General features: G+C 43.0%; 1 protein-coding gene across 1 annotated transcript in view; it reads left to right on the top strand.

Moving 5' to 3' along the window:
* Positions 1-19811, top strand: part of LOC103365010 (breakpoint cluster region protein-like) — a 117422-nt gene that overhangs the window by 78738 nt on the left and 18873 nt on the right. The window contains exons 4-8 of the mRNA XM_008292331.1: positions 1159-1344; positions 9744-9851; positions 12663-12720; positions 12817-12869; positions 13532-13672. Of these exons, the coding sequence (XP_008290553.1) occupies positions 1159-1344; positions 9744-9851; positions 12663-12720; positions 12817-12869; positions 13532-13672 (546 nt within the window). The remainder of the gene's footprint in view (positions 1-1158; positions 1345-9743; positions 9852-12662; positions 12721-12816; positions 12870-13531; positions 13673-19811) is intronic.

Raw genomic sequence — 19811 nt, 5'->3', positions numbered from 1 at the left:
TTATCTGCTCTGTGTAAACACAGCCTGCAGTTCAGCCCAGTTCAGCGGTAAAGTCTCTGAATTGTTATTACGTGAGTGTCACAGCTGAGTCACTAATGACTTTATGTTTGCAATAAGGAGACCACAATGTTTTGGTTGTAATGAAATCTGGTTTTTGCGAATCGTTTGGGGAATTTTTTTAATGAGATGAAATGAGAGTTGTTGCATAAAGTGATTTTGTTGTAATATCGGGATTTTAAACTGAAACTCTTTAAAAATTAAAAAACCAATAACGGTTTCTGTTTTATCAGTTTCTGGCTCCGATAAGTGGTGCAATTTTGATATTATTTATCTATTTTTTGTAATATAAGGTGCATTTCAAGCATTTAAATTGTGAAAAGTCAGTCGAGTCTAGATGTATCGCATCCACAGAGCACATAGATTTTTTTCAACTTTTGAATCAAGGTAGCACTCCCTCCCTCTCAAATATTTTTAATTAAGAGTAGGCAGCTAGTTTTAGCAAAAAACTGATGAACTCAATTCTGCCTAGAAGTACGTTACGTTGCTAAAGAGGCCTGTTATGTAGGAGTTTGTGAAGACCAAAACAGAGCTAGAGGAAAAGTGAATTCTACGTTTATGTTCATCTGGTGGCCAGAAAAGTAGAACTTCACTGAAATAATACTAATTCTTGTAGCTTGTCATAAAACCATCTAAATGCTTAAATAGTGTCAAGCATGTAGAGAAAAGGAATGTCTATCTAAGCATTACCTAACAGGATCAGCAGTAAAACCTGTGAGGATAGCTGAATGAACAAAGTTGTGCCTTTAACTGCTCGTGAGTCTTCAGGTTCTTTTATCAAGGAGAGAAAAAAACGTGTCACAGCCTGGCTTCATAAAAACAGCAAAGGACTGGGGGGTTGGATGTAAAACTGACAAAAGACAGTCATTGTGTACTTAACATGTGAATCAGTTAAAACATTGAGGTTACTGCATTAAAAGCATCCACATGTCCAAGAGTTCACTGGAAGTCTTGAATGTGAGTCACATTCCTATTTATGCAGCTGTTGCTTTGTTCCTGCTAATATGAATCAGAGAGCCAGAGCTCGCTCTGCAGACTCGTATTGAGTTCACAAACGAGCGCTCACAGTTTAAATAAAGACGCCCCGTTTGCTCCTCTCAGCCCATGAAGCCTCTGAAGGCCGCCGCGACGACGTCACAGCCGGTGCTCACTGTGGCCCAGATAGAAACCATCTTCTTCAAAGTGCCTGAGCTCTACGAGATCCACAAGGAGTTCTACGACGGACTTCTGCCCCGCGTCCAGCAGTGGAGCCACCACCAGAGAGTCGGGGACCTCTTCCAGAAACTGGTGAGGCTGGAATTTATTTACCTTTTTTGTGTGCAAAAAAAAAGAAAAAGATGACCTCAAAGGTTTGGGGTGTCCGTGGTGGTGGTGTGTTACTGTGTGCGCTTGTGTGCACCCGTGACAGCGGAAGCGCCCCCCGGGGGGGCAACTGCCTGACATTACCCCTAATCAAAGTGACAACATCGGGCACCCGAAAAAGTTGACAGCATTGGAAACGACACTCAGGGTCCGGCTACATTTCTGACCTGTGGACGCAGAGCCAGAGAGCCGGAGCGACATCATTCATACTAATGTTGTTTCTTCAATCAGGAGGCAGCGTTTGTTGGCTAGATTTGATAAAACAATAAAAAAAAAAAAACCAACAAGGACGGGATTTGATTTGTGCTTCTTTTATCATTTCAAATTGAATCAGAATCAACCCCTTTCTGTCTATTTCCGCCTAAACAGATGCTCGCTCTCTTTCCGTCCCGCAGTCGTTTGAGCCAAAGATGTCGGGGCCAAATGTACACTGGGCCTATTTAATCATTTTCACAATGGGTCAATTAACCCACAATGAATCATTTGTTAATTCTCTCCGAAATACTGCTCCTCTCCCACTGGTGTCTCCCTCACTCCCTCTCTCTCTCTCCTCCTCAGACTCACTTGTGCTCGAACACACACACACACACACACACACACACACACACACACACACTTGCACAGAAAGAGGTGCAGGCGTGTTTCACAATGCCGCCTTTTTGCTTCAGGCAGCTGAGGCCATCACAGAACTGTGCGCTTTGTGTCTCGAAGAAGCTGCTATAAATAGGAGCTTCTCTCTCTCTCACACACACTCTTACTCACACACTCACACACACACTCACACACACACACACACACTCTCTCTCTCTTTCTTATTAGCTTATCTCAGGAGGCTCACCCTTGAGACTCGGCTAAGAAATTAGGTTTTAATTTGTATTTTTTGCTGTCAGAGGCACAAAATCCAATTTTTTATCAAATGTTGGTAATTATCAAATTGTTTTACAGGTTTTTTTTTGTGTGCGTGTCTGCATTTGATTCCTTCCTCTCGGTCACATCGAGGCTCCCGTCCAACCAAACTCGCCCACAGTCGGTTCCGTAAAAGATGCGATGACATCATTCTGATGTGGGCAGTAAAGAAATATGGTGCGAGCGCAGTGATTGTCGGCTGAACGGGGAGTAACGCTGCACGGTTAGTCTGCTAGTGTGACATCGTAAAAAGAGAAGAAGAAAAAAAAACAATAGCACACCAGTAGAATAATGACTTCTCCAGCTGTCGGACCTGTAAATCTGCAGGGCAAGGTTGAGTAGAGGTGAAATCTGAAGAAGATTGCACCAAAATAAGAAATGCATACTTGTAGATCTTTAGATGGACATCGAAGGGGGACAGTGAAGGAAATCAGGTGAATACATTTAAATGGGGGACTCACTGCTGACGGCTCTTGCATGAGTTGGTACCCCAGAAATGCACGTTTTTAATTTTGCAACCTCAAATCAAGTTAAATTGGAAGCTGGAGCTGATATTTGCATATCCCAGCGCTGGTTTCTTTGTACATTTACACATTTTCTTTGTCTGGCTCAACCATTACGTCATCCAGGAAGAGATTTTTTTCCACTCTCTGTATTTACGCTTTGTCTATCAGTCTTTGTCGCCCTTACCTCATAAACCTACACGTCTGTCACACATTGATGCATTCACACACATGCTAGCCGAGGTTCTACCCCGCTCCATCCCTCTATCCAGACAGTAGGTAATGAAGGTCAGGGGGAGAAGACGCTGAGCCTACAAAAAGGGTTAAAAAAAAAAAACGGAGGGGGGAAAATGCTACATGACAGCCGCTCGGTTAGGAGGAGGAAGAGAGGGGGGAGATTAGATGGGAGTAGAGGAGGGTGATACAGACAAGGACTCAAGGGGGAGGAGGAGGAGGAGGGAGAAGGATAGGAAGTCAACTAGGCAAGTAGATTTAGGCCGCCGCAGCCGTGATGGAGCTGTCTTAGCATGACTCTGAAATCTGCAAGGGGAGCTTAGGAATCATAAAACATCAGAACAAGGACGACGGAGAGAAAAGAGGAAGAGGCAAAGCGTCAGTGACGGGTTGTGAGTGTCGGGGAGAAGTGTTTGAAGGCGGAAAATAGGGCGAAAATCACACTCGTGTTTCTGCTCCTCGTCAAGACACGATTCATGCACGGCGGCAAAGACAAAGACGGACGGACAAACTGACAAACTGCCTGGAAGACCAAAAAACACCTGACGGGACGTTGTTCTTTATAACTATTATCGTGGTTCAGGTTACATGATTGATCATGTGAGGATGATTAGAACTTGATCCACAGCATTTTACCTCAAAGTGTTCTGGTTTGTGACCATTTGCAAAAGAAATCACCCTTATGTACTATTCGCACTTGATTAGCATTACCTGGGGATCTCTGGTAATTTGTGAATTAGCCCCCCACGTCTGGGTTTCTTGCATTTACTCGGATTTACTGACATGGCGTCAAATCTGTGAATAACGGGCCTTCAGGGCGTTTGTATTAAGCCTGTTCAAAGATACGCCTAGAAAAATGTTTCTTACTGCAAGCTGCTATGCATGTCATCCATCTCAATGTCCTCCGAAGTATCCCTCTTCTTGTTGACCTGGTTTTGCCATTTCTGCAAATGGTCCATAGGCCTGTTGTGTGTAGGCCTACTCCTGAATTTGCACTGAAAATCCATCCATCCATTATCTATACACCTTAATCCTCACTAGGGTCATGGGGGGCTGGAGTCTATCCCAGCTGACTCAGGGTGAAGGCAGGTTCACCTGGACAGGTAACCAGTCTATCACAGGGCTACACTTAGAGACAGACAACCAAGCACACTCACATTCACACCTACGGACAATTTAGAATCACCAATTAACCTCCTCCTTAACGCTGCACGGAGAGAACATGCAAACTCCATGCAGAAAGATCCTGGGTGTCCTCACCGGGACGCGAACCGGCGACCTTCGGGCTGCGAGGCAACAGTGCTAACCACCCAGCCGCCTTGCACCTGTCAATAATTTCCACTGCAGCCTCCATAATGCAACTGGTAAAGAGGTAGAAAAAGGCGTGCAATAGATAAACAAAAACTAAAATACCCCCCAGTCACTGAGATGCAGATTCGCACGGGACTAGTATCACAGGCGAAACATGGTCGGTGATTTGCGGTGGAATTTTCACTTTAAAAATTACAGACAAGGCGCATTCACACGGGATTAAGATCACAGACATCCTCCGCAATTATTATAAATCACCACTGGTCCCAAGATAATCCCGTGCAAATAGGACCTTATTTTGTATTTAAAGCTCCTCAACAATTTGCTAAACTAAAATAAATACGATAGACTTTGTACCTACTAAAAATCAGCATGATATCATCGGCGTTGTGGGAACGTTGCACCACCGCGAAGCCCCGCACAGCTTCTATCATTTAGTCATAAATGCAACAAAAGCTCTGTAACTGTTCACATCAATTATATCGCCGTAGACTAAACAGTGCTTCTTCTCTTTGTAAGAAAATATCCTGAGTCCTCTCAGAGCGCCTCGCAAACCAAAACTAAATCCAGCCTTCTCGTTTAACGGCCCCAAACTCTGTCATGAGGCTGTTTTCTTAATGTTGTTTTCCGCTGTGGATTACACGCACATACTCTCGCACGGGACAAATCCCGAAGTGAGAAATCCGAACACCTAAGCAGTTTCTTTCATCACCCAAAGCCTTTTTTTTTTTTTTCTCCTCGCTCTGATACTGTGGCTGCAGTCGGTAAGCCTTCGTGCCGCCGTGTGTGGCTCCGTGGATGTGGCTGGCAGACATTCGGGCTCTCTGTTCTCGCCACAGTCGAACTGTCACGCTCTGAATGGCCTCTGCTGTGGTGCAGATTGTGTGGCCCAGGGCAGGACACAGGATTGCAGGATTATGAAAACTCGCTTTTTCCCTTCCTTACCTCCTTCTTTTCCTTGCTTCTTTCTGGTGTGCAAATGTGTGCAAAAGCGGCCTTTCGGGACGGTTCTGCCGCCTGGAATCCGTCGGCATGTCAGTCGAGGACAGTCGTTTGTTAACAAAGGAGGCGCTTATTTCAGGCCTGTGTTTGTTGTGTTTTCTCGGTGGCACATGACACGCAGACTCGAAGCCGTAGATGGTTTTTTTTTCTTTTTGCACACACAAAGAGAGATCTGTCACACATTGTAAATGCCAGCGGTAACAAAATAAGTGCAAGTGATGTTTAGAAAAAAAAAGAACAACTTGTGACTATACATTCCTGCCAGAATCGGTTTTCACACAACCAGCGATCGTGGGGGTCAGATTCTAAAAATAGGATGCGACAGGATGGATGAGTTTAGTCGGAGACGAGAATAGTTAGCGGCTCGCTTCTTTATTTGTAGAGGTTTGGGGTTAAAAGTCTAATTAGAAAACGCTCTACACGTGGCAACAGATTAAAAATGAACAGAAAAGTTAGATAGATAAAATACATTGAACCTCACCAAGTAAGAAAACAAAAAGTACTCAGTTTAACTTGTGACAGCAAGTTTATTCAGAACCTTAATGCATAAATCTAGTTTGGCTCTTGTCTCTGTGTCTTTTTGTCATCATTTCTATCAGCAGTAATTGTATTAGATTTAGTGACAGACTGATTTATCAACTGGCCGATTAATCAGGCCAATAAATCATTTTGAGAGTTGACTGAGTAGCAGGGGACTGGCGAACAGGGGTTATGTTCGGTTGAAAATCAAGTTCTTTACTTTGTTGGCATCTCCATATGCTGGTTTTTTATCTCCTCCTTGAAACCTCAGTGTACAGATAAAAAACATAGATTCAGACCTCTGTAGTTTCATTCATAAACAAATCTAAGAAATTAGTCCTGCTAACTTTCATGTTGGGGGTTTTCTTCTTCTTCCTCAGAATCAGTTGCTGGTTTGAACATGTATTTTTTGAATTACTCCAATAATACAACATGACATTGTGTAGCGTAAAGTAGTTTTGTAGGTGAGCTGGTGTGCTCGAGCTGCAGTGAGTGGCGAAGGGGTGAGTGGATAAGAATGACGAAGGCTTCAAAGATAGTTTTTTTTCTAAAGGAAGCAACCGTGTGGAGTTACCATGAAGCCATATAAAGGCAGGAAAAAACACTAAATATTTCATTTTGATGCACAGACATGAGGTTTTAAGGGTGTAATCACTGTCCAAAGAGTAATTTTAAGTCAAAAACCAGCAGGGAACTTGAGCGCAATAAGCCACAGTTTGAAACTACCTGCGGTACAGAGAGACTTAGTGTTTTAGTGTTAGTGAGCTATTATAATTTAACAGCAGTGCAGAGACGATGCAGATGCTCATTTAAGTTTTAGCAATTCTGTGTCTCGTTTATTCGTATTGTTATATTTTGTCTGATGCAAGAAAACAACAGCATGAAATCAGGGTTATGTATCAGCCATCGACCGCCCTGCTCTCTAAATGTCGGCATCGGTAACTTAAAAAACCCACATCAGGTGACTTTTAGAGATCCAATGATATAGCACCATTTAAAACACTTTGTCAGATCATCCTGACTTGTTTACGAATCGTCAGGTTAGCAGAAGGAAAACAGCAGAATTATTAGCCAAGCTTTCCACTGTTGTCATCCATCATACTTACTGTATGTGTTCACACAATGACTTCTTGGTTCAACTTTGACCGTCTTCACTTGTCATAATCGTGTGTTCATCGTCCTTCTACGCTGCTCTCACTTTACCTCCAGATAAACTCGCTGAATGGACGTAGCTGAGCCGACGTCTTGTTTGCAACCTTTCTAATCGCCTGCTCGCTTCTTCTCACAAGGCCGATCCCAGCAACAAGTGCTCACAGCTGATACAGATTGTGGTTAGAACCTTGAAAGTAAGACCCAGGTTGTAATAAACCTGAAGCGCCTGGAACGGACAAAAGGCATCCGTCCACATTACCGGAGCTCTGCACAGGCTCATGTGGGGCTAAAAGGTCTGAAATACAGCGAGGTGCTGGATGATAAGAGCATTAAAGGTAATAATTCATGCTCAGTGCACTCAGGTAAGAGGTGCTTCTGTGTATGGTTTTCCTTTTAGAGCTGGGTGAGAGTGTGCAGTCCACACAAAGCCCGTCTCCACTGTACTCTCTCCTCCGCTGGCTTTTGTTCACCAGAATTGATTGTCCTTTTGTTTGCCGCCGAGATGGATCGCAGCGCTGGCAGGCAACGTTCGCTGGAGTTTTATTCAGCCATCCAGCTTCCTAAATGTGCTTTCATAGCCTCCGTTACACCAGTCATTAATTACTCGCCCCGGCGCGGCGCAGGTCTCGCCGGTTGCCGGGGCAACGGGCTGCGAGGACCACCGTGGTTACGCGTTGTTGTCGTCTTTGCCTTCCTGGTTGTCTCGTTCGATTATCTGCGTGTCACATGGAGACTCTCAGACTCAGCTGCCTGAGCTTAATCTGTTTTCCTCAGCTGTGAAATTTCAGGGATCGTGCATCTGACTATAATGTCACTGGGGGGATTTTAAGGAAACTTTTTAGTTATATTTACTCTTTAAACTGATGGTTTGACAATAACAGGACAGACAAAGGTTTTTATAGTGACTGAGAAGTTTGGAGTCTGTTTGGGTTTGAGTTTGATTACTTTCACTCCTACAGTCCATCAACACTTGCTTAAACTTGGATGATTTCCTGTCGCTGGAGCAGAAATGTCTCTTTCTTTTCCTTGACATGCATTTTATGAAACTTCTCTTTTGAATATATGAAGACACTGAAATGAAAAACATCAACAAACATGATCTGAAGACGTACATGCAGAGTACTGCAGTTAAAACTCCTGTACTAATAAAATAAGATGAAAGTGAAATAACATTAAAGGTCCCATATATGGTTGATCCCAGCTTCACAAGCGAGAAAGAATTCAGCCCAGGTGCTACTTCACACCTAACTAACCAATAGTCATGCAGCTTGAACTGATGCAGAGGGCGTTTTCTTCTTGAATGGGGCAAAAACAGCAGCAGCAGCTTGTTGGTTTTTAGCATAGACTGTATAAAAGATGGACGTAGCTACCGTGACGTCACCCGTTGGTTTCTGCACTGAGAACATGAAGCCAGGGTTTTGCTACTTCCTGGTTGACATCTTGGATTTTTGGAGCCAGTGACGCAAAAATCGTTGGAGGGGGGCGGAGCCATAGGAGCAGCGATTGGTCAGACGGATTGAGAGGCGGGCCCTCTCTGCCCCGCCCACATTTACCGCCTTCTGCTCGCTTCATCTGTGTGGTCGTTGCCGACTGTCAATCAAGCCAGCCACGCCCCTTGCCCTGCAAAATGTGGACGATTTTTTAAACATTCAGTATTGATTTATTTTCAGATTGGCCACCTGATCTCTGGATTTGATTATGAAAACTAATAAGAAAAAAATCCTGAGCTGTAGGAATGCAGTATTTCTTGATCTGTGATCACTTCTTTTCCAATTCCAGTCTATGGGAGCCAGGGCTTTGTGGAGCCAGGACTAGCGGACGTAGTGATATTGCAGGTTTTTGACACTTCCGGGTTGGCTTCATTTTTCAGGGCCACTTGCTACGTCCATCTTTTATGCAGTTTATGGTTTTTAGACCAAAACAACCTGTTAAGAACAACTCTACAACCAGAGATTATACAGCCACGGTGAAGTGAACCATCTTTGCAGAATTTTGAGCTAAAAAACACACATGAAACTTTGATTAATTTGCTGAAAAAGGACACAATACGGAGCCTTTAAATTGGGGAAAACAGAGTCTTACTAGCAGTCGAATCGGTTCACCATTCCAGCTGTCATCTCTGTATTACACCACTCCAGGAAATTGTGACAGACGCTCAGAATTTTCCAAAACTTATTCAGTTAAATTTTATTTATATAGTGCTAATTCACAACATAAGACCTTACAATATTATATTACAGAGAGAAAACAAACAGAAATCCCTTCTAGCAAGCCCTTTGCCAACAGTGGAAAGAAAAAACTTCCTTTTGATGGCAAGAAACTGCCTCGACCGGTCGGGGTGAGAGGAGAGGGGAGATGGAGGGGCTTTTTTTATGTGTGTGAAACAGCTTATCTTTTGAAGAGCAAAGTAAAATGTCATTCCTTTCAGCCACTGAGAAATTCCACAGAATGTTTGTTTCTGCCTCAAGCAGGCGATGCACCATTTAGCCTCCAACAAACAAACACTTGAGCGGAGACACTTGGACTGTTTGAAGTATTCTGGGTAAATATTCAGAATCCATAGTTTGGGATTAAGAGGCACCTCCTCGCCGGTATCTGACAGAGCAGATCCAGCGACTGACACATATTTACGTACGTCTAATTAAAACGTAAACCTCACCGCCTTCCTCTGTTTCTGTTTCCCCTCCTCGCCACCAGGCCAGCCAGCTGGGAGTTTACCGGGCGTTTGTGGACAACTATGAGCTGGCGGTGGAGACGGCGGAGAAGTGCTGCCAGGCCAACACGCAGTTCGCTGAAATCTCTGAGGTAAGAAGGAAAAAAAAGGAGAGTGACCAGAAAATTCGCCGGTTGAAGTTTCGCTGTTTGTTCCGTTCTCTTTGATGTCCCGAGCAGTGCTGTATGTAATTAAAATAAAAACCAGTGCACGCTCAGCTGAGCATTCACCACATTACACTGAAATGTTTGTTAAGACCCCGTCATTTCTGGCTTTACGATAATACGCGAGTGTCAGATTGTATTTCCAACGTACGGTTTCAGATGGCAGTGGTTGATGACATTATTGCACAAAATGGCAAAGTTACGTCTGCAGGATGTTGACATAAACCGGTTGGTCTTCTGTAGCTCTGCACTTATTTATAATGTAAATCTCTACCTGGCTGCAACTGTTAGTTAGGTATTCAGTTTCTAAAGTAAAAATACTAATTCAGCATGTAGAAATACTCATTTACAAGTAAATATTACCTTCAAATTTACTGACATCTTCTATCCTTGGGTTAAATGTGACCCCAGTAATTTAAACCTCCAGAAAATATCAGAACTAAAATTGTTACCTAACTTTATGTATACATAGCCCTTTAAATAAAACTGAAAAAATATGTTAATGACTTATTTAGAGATGTTAAACATTTAATGGGGTCAAATTGACCCCAAACATAATAGGAGGGTTAAGTAGAATTTAGCAGGGACATGTAGTTAAAGTCCTGGTTTCACCCACCTGCCTGATTATTATTTATTACGTAAGACATTGTTGGATTGTTCACACTGAAGCATCAGTGTGTCAGCAGCACGTTGCTGTTGTAGCTGCTGCAGGTGGAGCTGCTTCAAACGACATATATACAGTTTTACATACACACATAAGGATTAATAGAAAAGGGAAGAGAAAAACAAAGTTGCAAAACAAACATGTTGCAAAATTTGAACATTTATTCAGGGAAAAGTCAATACTTAGTGAAGCTTCACTCATCCATCCATCCATCCATTATCTATACACCCAAATCCTATTCTAGTCTATCCCAGCTGACTCAGGGTGAAGGCAGGTTCACCTGGACAGGTAACCAGTCTATCACAGGGCTACACTTAGAGACAGACAACCAAGCACACTCACATTCACACCTACGGACAATTTAGAATCACCAATTAACCTCAGCATGTTACTGGACTGTGGGAGGAAGCCGGAGAACCTGGAGAGAACCCACGCTGCACGGGGAGAACATGGAGACTCCATGCAGAAAGATCCCGGGTGTCCTCACTGGGACATGAACTGAAGACCTTCTAGCTGCGAGGCGGCGATGCTAACCACTGATCCACCTTGCAGCCTGCTTTTCACTCACAGACATGTTAAATGTGACCTTGACTTCACTATTTTTTGTAAGACATCAGAAACCAAACAGGCTGGAAACCATTAATTTAATCTTAAAGAATGTTTTGTATTTGAAAAGTTTGCTATTTTATCCATTGTGTAAAATCTATACCTTAAAAGCTGTTAAATGAATACAGTGGAGTGAAAGCCTGAAGAAGCATGAAATGGAAATACTCCAGTAAAGTAAATGGACCTCGGTCCTTTCCACTCTTGGCCTCCTCAGCTGGACAGTTTGTGAGGAAAAACTCGCTCTTCCCTGGACTGAAAATGACTAACTTGCAGCGCAGTTTTAAATTATGCATTATTAGTGAAAAGAACTGTTTCTGAGAGGTGCTGAAGAGTCAGGAAAAATTTTCGCAGCTGCTTAATAGTTTTGTCCCTGACGTACTGTACTCGCAAAACACACTCCCATTATTCAGCCACACAGCTTTTATCATTTCCCTGCACTTAAATTTTAATGTTCTGCTGAACATTTCTATACAAACACAGCCAGAAGCAATTTGCTGTGTGTGTGTGTGCTCATGCATACATTATTGTTTGTCTGTTGAACGTTTGTGTACGTCATTTAAATGAAACAAAGCAGAGAACAGTGTGTGTTTTCTCTCAATGAGGCCTTGACTCGGTCTCAACCAGACTAAATGTGAGCCCACCTTCTACAGCCATGACAGTGCAACAGATTTAAACACTTTTCGTTTCCCTACACACGAGTGTCCAACCGGCTCTGAGCTTTTTCTTTTATGTCGGACAAGCTAGATGTGAAAAGGTTTGTGTTCATGCCTCAAATCTAGTTTTGGAGGCTGATATAACAAATCTGACCCTGGTTTAAACTAATCTGCATCCCCAGTAGTGTTGTATTCTGACATGGAGGGGAGCAGCGAGAGCGCTAACAGCATTACAGCGCTCCTCGTACGTTCTGAGATTTTCCTCTTTGTGCAGCAGCCACGTTAATGGCTTCAGATGCAGCCTCTTAAATCGAGAGTTGCGTGGGACTTCTTTAAAAACTGTACATTAAAAAAAGAGCAAATGTTCACCTCTCTATTAAACAGCTTTACATTAGCGGGATATAAAACACGAGCACGTCTGCCAAGCAGTCCGACGGCCAAGTCTCAGAGCCCCTATGCCGTTTCCTTCTCTTTTTTTCAAGCATGTGGCAGTTTCTGATACATCATCAGTCTTTGTCTATGTTTTATGAGGTCTAGCAGTCAGCGCTGAGGCTGGTATCTGCACGCGGGATGGGGAATTCATCATCCAGGGTTGTTAATGGCCTAAGTAATGATGCATGACTCTGAGCCATCTGAGCACGATGATGGGGGGAAAAGCTGCTGAGGATGGCATAATTAATTTGGAAGCGGATGACCTCAGAGCTCGAGCAAAGATAATATCCTCGCCGTGTTTTCAAGTCGCTGTTAATTGCACTGAACTGGGTTTTAAAGGTTTTTTTCTCAACGTTACTGTACCTGTGATTTACATCCAAACAGAATCTGAAGGTGAGGAGCCCGAAGGACTGCAAGGAGACTGCCAAGAACTCTCTGGAGGGTCAGTCATTTACTTTGTCCTATTAGAATATAATCTGAATGTACTGCCTGCAATATTTATTCAGTCATTTACACATTCGGTTTTATTTCTTTACAGCTTTACTGTACAAACCGGTGGACAGAGTGACGCGCAGCACGTTGGTGCTTCATGTAAGTAGAAGCAGAGATTGCAAGCTCAGCAATGCTCCTTAATAATGTCGCAAATTAGTTTCATTGTGTTTTAGAAATTGCCGTAATTACTGACAAATTAACCCAAGAAGACGTGACACAGAAAATCAAAGCAGTGCAGTTTGCCAAGAGTTTCAGACCAGAACATTTAATTTTTTGTTTTGTTTTTTTGAGGTATTTCTTTTGCACGCCAAGTACGACTGGATATTTTGCAGATTACTAATTCTATATAAATTACCTTTTTGCTTGCCTTTTGGTTGTGTGTATTTGTTTGTAGACAGTTTTCTGTCTTCTTGTACTAACGTAATGTTCATTTTGCGGTTGAGTGAAGCTGATTAAAGATCAAACCTTTACTGCAGGGAGTCTGGCTGTCTCTATATTTCATTTTAACATTTACTCTGCAGAGTCAGGGCCGAGTTTATTGCACCTATGAAAACGTAATAACCTTGAGCAACACTCCAAAAAGATGTCTGATTGTGTGATGCGTTTTTTTTTTTCGACTACTTTTTATGAATAGCACGGCTGAGCAGTTTGTAAACTTAATGCGCTGTGCTGTAACTGTTTAGTGCATAAACTTTGATGTATGTGATTTTGCTGAGATATTTTTACGTTTTTGCATCTTAATATTTCTGTGTTTCTCCCAGGACTTGCTGAAACACACGCCCACCAGCCACCCGGACCACCCGCTCCTGCAGGACGCCTTGAGAATCTCCCAAAACTTTCTGTCCAGCATCAACGAGGAGACGACGCCCAGGCGCCAGTCGATGACTGTCAAGAAGGGAGAGGTGAGTGTTCGGAGATGAAAAAAATATGCCCGTGACTGTTGGATACTGAACCCTGAGCAGCTTCTGGGCGTTTGTTTGCTTCTGTCACAATTTTTTTTTACTGCGTGTCTATGGAAACAGCAAAGTAAAGTTCGGGGGAGAAATCAGAAATGTGTTCTGTGCAGTATGACACAATAATAATGCTATAAATCATAAAAGAAAAGACACAAAGGTTGAATGGATTTAAATATTTATTGTAACACATTATTTTCAAAACTTGCAAAATGCACGTACAAAAGTTTTCCAGCATATATAGCATTTGATAAAAATGATGACTCTCTGTTTACTGTAGGTACTTAGATTGTTGCCTCCTATCTGCTCTGCATGAACACAGCCTGCAGTTCAGCCGAGTTCACCTGAACAGTCCCTGGACTTTTGTCATATGTCTGTTGGGTCATGTGCATCACTATCGGCTTACTAGCTGCAATGCAGAGCACAGAATTTTTCGTTTTTTTAATAGGATCTGGTGAAAGCAAACGGTTTATCGTTGGTGAATTTTTAAGTGACGCATGTAGAAAGAAGGGATTTTGATGAAATATTGTGATTTTAAGCTCAGATTTGGCTCATTATCTTGACTGAACTACATCTCATACGTGATGTTTTTAAGTCCTGTTTGAAAATTGAAAATCCAACATTTCTTCGTGTTTTTATAGTTTCTGGATGTGAAAAATTATGTAATCTGAGCAATGTTCTTAAAAGATAAGATTCCATTTAAACCAAGCGGCTGATTTTGGGGCTCAGAGCAATAAAACAGCTAATCTGCAGGATAATATTATTGCACTTTGCTGTTTAACACTACAACATCTTTATTGCATGTCATGCTGTAGCTCGAAATGCTTTTGTTTAAATCCGTATGTGACTCTTAGCTGCAGCCAACACTGATGCATCATTGCACAACTCATGCAGAAAAACCCCCAAAATTGTGATTACACCTTTAATAATAAAATCAAGCCAACTTTCACTTTCTGAAACTGAAAGAAACAGCTTTGACTTGTTCCTAACAATCAGTTTAATTTGATTTAATTGAAATTAAATGCGACCGAGCACTCTTGGCTTTTAAGTTGCTCACTCCAGCTCTGATGCACTTGGTTGTGCGTGATGATGTCATGACCCCGCCCTCTAAATAACCTTGAAGTCGGTGCCAAACGAGCGTACAGGGGCCGCCAATCTGCAGCCTAAAGCAGAGCCCATGTCCTTATATGGTCATGCCAGGATTGCCTTGTTGGAGCTGATTCTGTGTTTTGCTCCCCCCCAAACCCTCCAACACCTCCCCACCCCCCACCGCCTCCCTCCTCCCCGGAGATGACTTGCTGCACATGAATGGATGCCTCTTGATTGATAGCTTGCGTGACACTGCCGTACATAACGCCTCGTAATGAGCCGCCGGTCCGCTCTGACTGGCAGATTCCAGCTTAATTATTCATAAACCGAGGGAGGGAGGGAGCCGGTCGAAGAGGCTCCTCCCCCCGGCTCACAGGGGGGTCATTACCGCACCCTTTCACACACACACACTTTCTTCCTTATGTTTGCTTTTGAACACACACACACTCACACACACACACCTCCCTTAATGTCCCCGCAGGCCTCAGCTTCCATCTCGGTCCGTCCAGGCCTCCACACCAGTCATCAAATATTTATCGTGGATACATGAAAGCAGCACATGGAAATCAATGGGGCTCATTATATTGTACCTCACCATATATCGGGTGTATAATAGACTTTTTTTTTTTTTTGTCTGTGTTTCACTGAATGAGCTCAACATGTAAGAGTCAGTCATCAAAACGGTTAATTTCATCACTTGGTGGACAAGTTGAGAAGATGACGGTGCTTAAAAACAGACACGTAAGGATAATACTTTAGATGCGTTGATTATTTTTAAGTTAAGCTACACAAATACAGCCACAGTGTTGATTTGAACACGACTCGCAAGGAGCATATTTGCAAAACGGCACGACAGACTGTTTAAATCAGGTTATTTGCAATCTCCTCTAGTTATTCTGTTGTCGTGACGGTGATGAGAAGGAGCAAAAAACAATCCGATGGCTGCAGTGGAAATAGGCCACGGAGCTTTTTTCTGATCTGACCTGAAATCTAAAGAACCGAGGGAACGCTGGAGTGTCACTGTTGCCCTCCATGCGTGCACACTGGTGAGTAACCTGTGGTTTTGGTCAGTGGAGGCATGCAGCAGCAGCAGCAGCAGCAGCAGCAGAGCGGCGCAGGTGGCCCCCAGAGGCCCTGGCTCGGCCACAGGAGGGGAGGCGACAAACAAGACACCGCTTAATTAAAATGCAAATGATGGCGCTCATGTCCTCGCTCTGCTTTGTTTGCCTTTGGGAAAGATATGCTCCTGATGTGAGTGTTGCTCGTGGAAGTGTACACGCTCACTTTTTCTCTCCCCCCTATCATTACACACAAACATGTCCTCGTACAGGCCGCGCTGTGCAGAGGTGCCCCTTAAAGCCCATAATCTAAATATAGACCCGCGTCCTTTGTAAGATCCTGCCATTACTTTGCGCACATGCTCTCGGCGAGGCTTCTCCAGGAGATGGTCAATATTTAATCTGCGTTCTGTGCTGTCAGCGCGCTCGGCCTCGCGTCGCTCCGCCTGCCGACGTGCCGGTCAGCTATTATGAGAAACGGAGAAAGCTGCATTTCTCCTACTGGCTGTTAGTTGTTATGAAAATGTCATCTGATGCGCTGAGACAGCTGGTTTGTTAAGGATGTGTCTCTCCCTAGAAGCAGAGCGAAGCAGCAAAAGCCAGATTTGAAATTCATCAGTTTACTGATTTAGAAATGAGCCTTCGCTGGACTTTGTCTGCATCCAGAGATTAAACAATGAACTGAACAAGAACAAAGGTGCGTTCGGTCTGTCAAGCCATCAGTCATTGGTATGAATAAAACGTACTCGTGAGAGCAGCGTTTTTTGGTCTGTTACCTGTATTAATGTAATCCATCCTTTAATGTTCTCTCTTTATCATGAGATCAATGGAGGAGAGGATCACCACGGAGGCCTGATGGGTAGTGGGGTTCTCCAGTGGTGTCCATCTCAAGTCTGGTTCAGCTACTCCACTGTTCAGACAAATCTAGTAGTTCTTGTATTTGCATTAATCAGCATTCCTGAGGTTCTTTCTGGACAGTAATCCAGCCTAATCTGCTGCTAGTGATCCAATCAGTGATCTAGTCTACTGTAGGAATTTGCTGAGGTCATCTAAATAGGTTTTGTTGTTGAATCCACATAACGATGTACAAAACCTCTGGTGCTGATTTCCTAAACAGTGGTGTATCTGGCCATCATTCCTACTCCCAGTTAATCCAAAAATTAGCAAGAAAGTGAACCGTGGAGGCCATGAAAACATCTCAGCTGTCCAATAAATGCACCCAGCTATCCCTCACAATGACCACACTCTTAATTATGCATAACTTTAAGCTTTAATACAATATAAACAGATGAGTTATTTTAAAATCCCCCCACTGTACCGTTATTATGAATGGAGGAATTAACTATAGAGACCAAAAGCGGTTTTTGCACAAGGCTGGAAATATGTTTAATATCAGCTGTAAAGTTGAACATTTTAACATCTGTGGGGATTGACTCACTTTTGGACGCAGCCTCAAGTGGCCACTCGAGGGAACTGCAGTTTTGTGTTGACACTTAGTCGAATCGCACTCTTTCCACAAGACTGGAAGCTGTAGATTTTACATTAAGCCTTTCTGAGTTGTGCTGTCCAGGAATAGAGCAGCCGTGAGGAATCCGGCTATATAAGCGTATTCGTTTTGTGTTCTTTCTAATTGATTTGCACAGAAAAAATAAGTTAAACTAAAAGACACCAGCTGAGCATGTGAGATTTTCTTATAAGTTTTGCTTAAAAATGTGGCTTAAACAGTTAAATGACACTTGGTATAGAAAATTAGAATAGACTCATTGTAAATTTTGATATATTTAGAACTGGATAACACACTTTATTTTAAAATATGACATAAGGCGAGGAATCATAAGCAAGAAAACGTGGTTCTGATTTATTTCATTTATTGGATTTCATCTCTATATAGTCTGATGTCATTGGCACTGGATTAAATGTCTGTGAAATCATCCTATAAGCGTCCTATAAAGACCAGGCCGATGGTGCGCTGCTGCATTTATAGATTCGTATTATAGTTGACGCTCCACGATGGCTTCACTCCACAGCGTAGAATCTGAGTAATACGGCAAAACCAAAGCAGCAGTGTGACTGATGTCTCTTTCAAACTACTGTACGCTACACATCCTAAATATAGACTGAGCATGACAGCATGTAGATTGACAGAGGTAAGACAAGATGGAGTTTGATTCATATCCGTGTTGGGAAATATCCTCAGGGGGCTTTTACTACATGTGGAGTGACTTCATGATGTGCCATTCCCATGACATCAAAGTTCTCTGCACAGAAAAATGTGGACGCAAAGCGACGTGCATGTGCAGTAATTGCTTACAAGACACAGTCATTATTAGGAAAATACATCCAGAAGGTCGGGAAGAGGACAGAAAATGAGTGTTTTTCAGGAATCTCGTCCTCCTTTAGCGAGCGGACTGACAGATGCAGGTGACAGTTGCCGCTGGAAACATCCGACAGAACGCAGCTCATCCGGAAGTTTTCCATCACGGGCCGTCATCGTCACTGTCTCCTAGAGATGAATAATTACAGCGACGAGTGGGAATTAGGTTTCTATTAGATCCTTATTTCGGGGATCAGATTGTAATCTGCTGGTTGGATCTCTGCATGAAGAGGTGCCTGAAGAGCTGCAGTGGAGCTGTCACATGGTTCAGTGTCTATCTACAGTAACAAACCGCAGTGTGACATCTGCTCTCCTCTGTCTCTCCAGCTCCTTCGCCTCGGCTCTCTCCGTCCTCTCTCAGCTTTTTCCTTTTTGCACGCATTTAGACGTCCTCTTCTCTTCCCTCCCTGACACTTTCTTGCACCACTCTTTCTCCGCAATGCTCCCCAATTTCTCTCTTTGTCGTCCTTTCTTCACCATCGCCATCATCCACGAGCGCTGAGTGACACAGCGTGATGCTTTCCAAGCAGATGTACATTCAGGTTTTGAAAGAAAACTTCTGGCAGTGATAGTGTGTGTTCATGGAGGGGTGTATAGGAAGTGGGTCCTGGTTATACATAAAGCCAAGATGCCCTGTGGAGAAAAATATACTTTATTTATGACGCGAAATCAGCATTAAAAGCTCCTAGAAGAAAGATGTTTTTTGGGTTGGAGAGAAGCAAACGATGGACTGTAAAAATCTTGATTTCTTGGTGGTGTAGTACCTCAGCTGCCATTGTTCTTGCTTTTATTAGAAGGAAACCTGCTCTTTAAGTGTTGTCAGCATGCAGCACTCACTTCCAATTTGCTGCTGTCTATATGTTAGATTGCCAAAATCTTATCCCAATAATTGTGTTTGTAATTAACACAAAACATCAGCAAATTACCCTAAAATGAAGTCATCATTTTTGACATTTGAAAATTGCTGGCACAGATCACAGTGTGTGCAGTCAATCGAACATGACTCTTCGTCTCATTTTTACGACGATCTTCTCCGGCGTAACAGTTTTAATCCCCCGAACCACAAGTAAAACCAACGTTATGAGCGTGTGAAAGTGAGCCATTTACTATTGAGCTGTGGTTTGACATTTGCTCTGTTTTGTTCTTGCAAATGCATTTCCCTCTTTAGAAAATGACATCACTGCCCCCTTTTGGCCGACGACGGCATTACGCGTCTCATTACATAGTCTGACATCAGTCCAGAGCTCCCTTCCTTTTTTTTTTTTCCTCGCTGCTACTCATTCATTCCTTTGTGACGCGCAAATTGGCGATTATGCCACATCCAGAGCATAAAAAGGGCAATCAGTATGATAAATATAGTTTAGCGCCAATCACTCCGCAGTTTTCAGTAATTATTTAGTTAATTATTGGTGCGCATTAGGAGGTTGCACATAGGAAGTGAGTCAGTTGGAGTTTTTTTTTTTTGATGCAGTGTTCCTCACTTCCTTCTCTCCTCCACTCCTTCCTTTTCCTTGCATCCTCTAAATTTTTTTTTTTGCAATTTTGGGAGAGAAATGGATGCAGCTCC

The sequence above is a fragment of the Stegastes partitus genome, unplaced genomic scaffold, assembly GCF_000690725.1.
Source record: "Stegastes partitus isolate 25-593 unplaced genomic scaffold, Stegastes_partitus-1.0.2 Scaffold803, whole genome shotgun sequence".
Lineage (NCBI taxonomy): Eukaryota > Metazoa > Chordata > Actinopteri > Pomacentridae > Stegastes > Stegastes partitus.
Note: the sequence above shows the minus strand (reverse complement) of the source record. Positions and strands in the feature narration are given on the sequence as shown.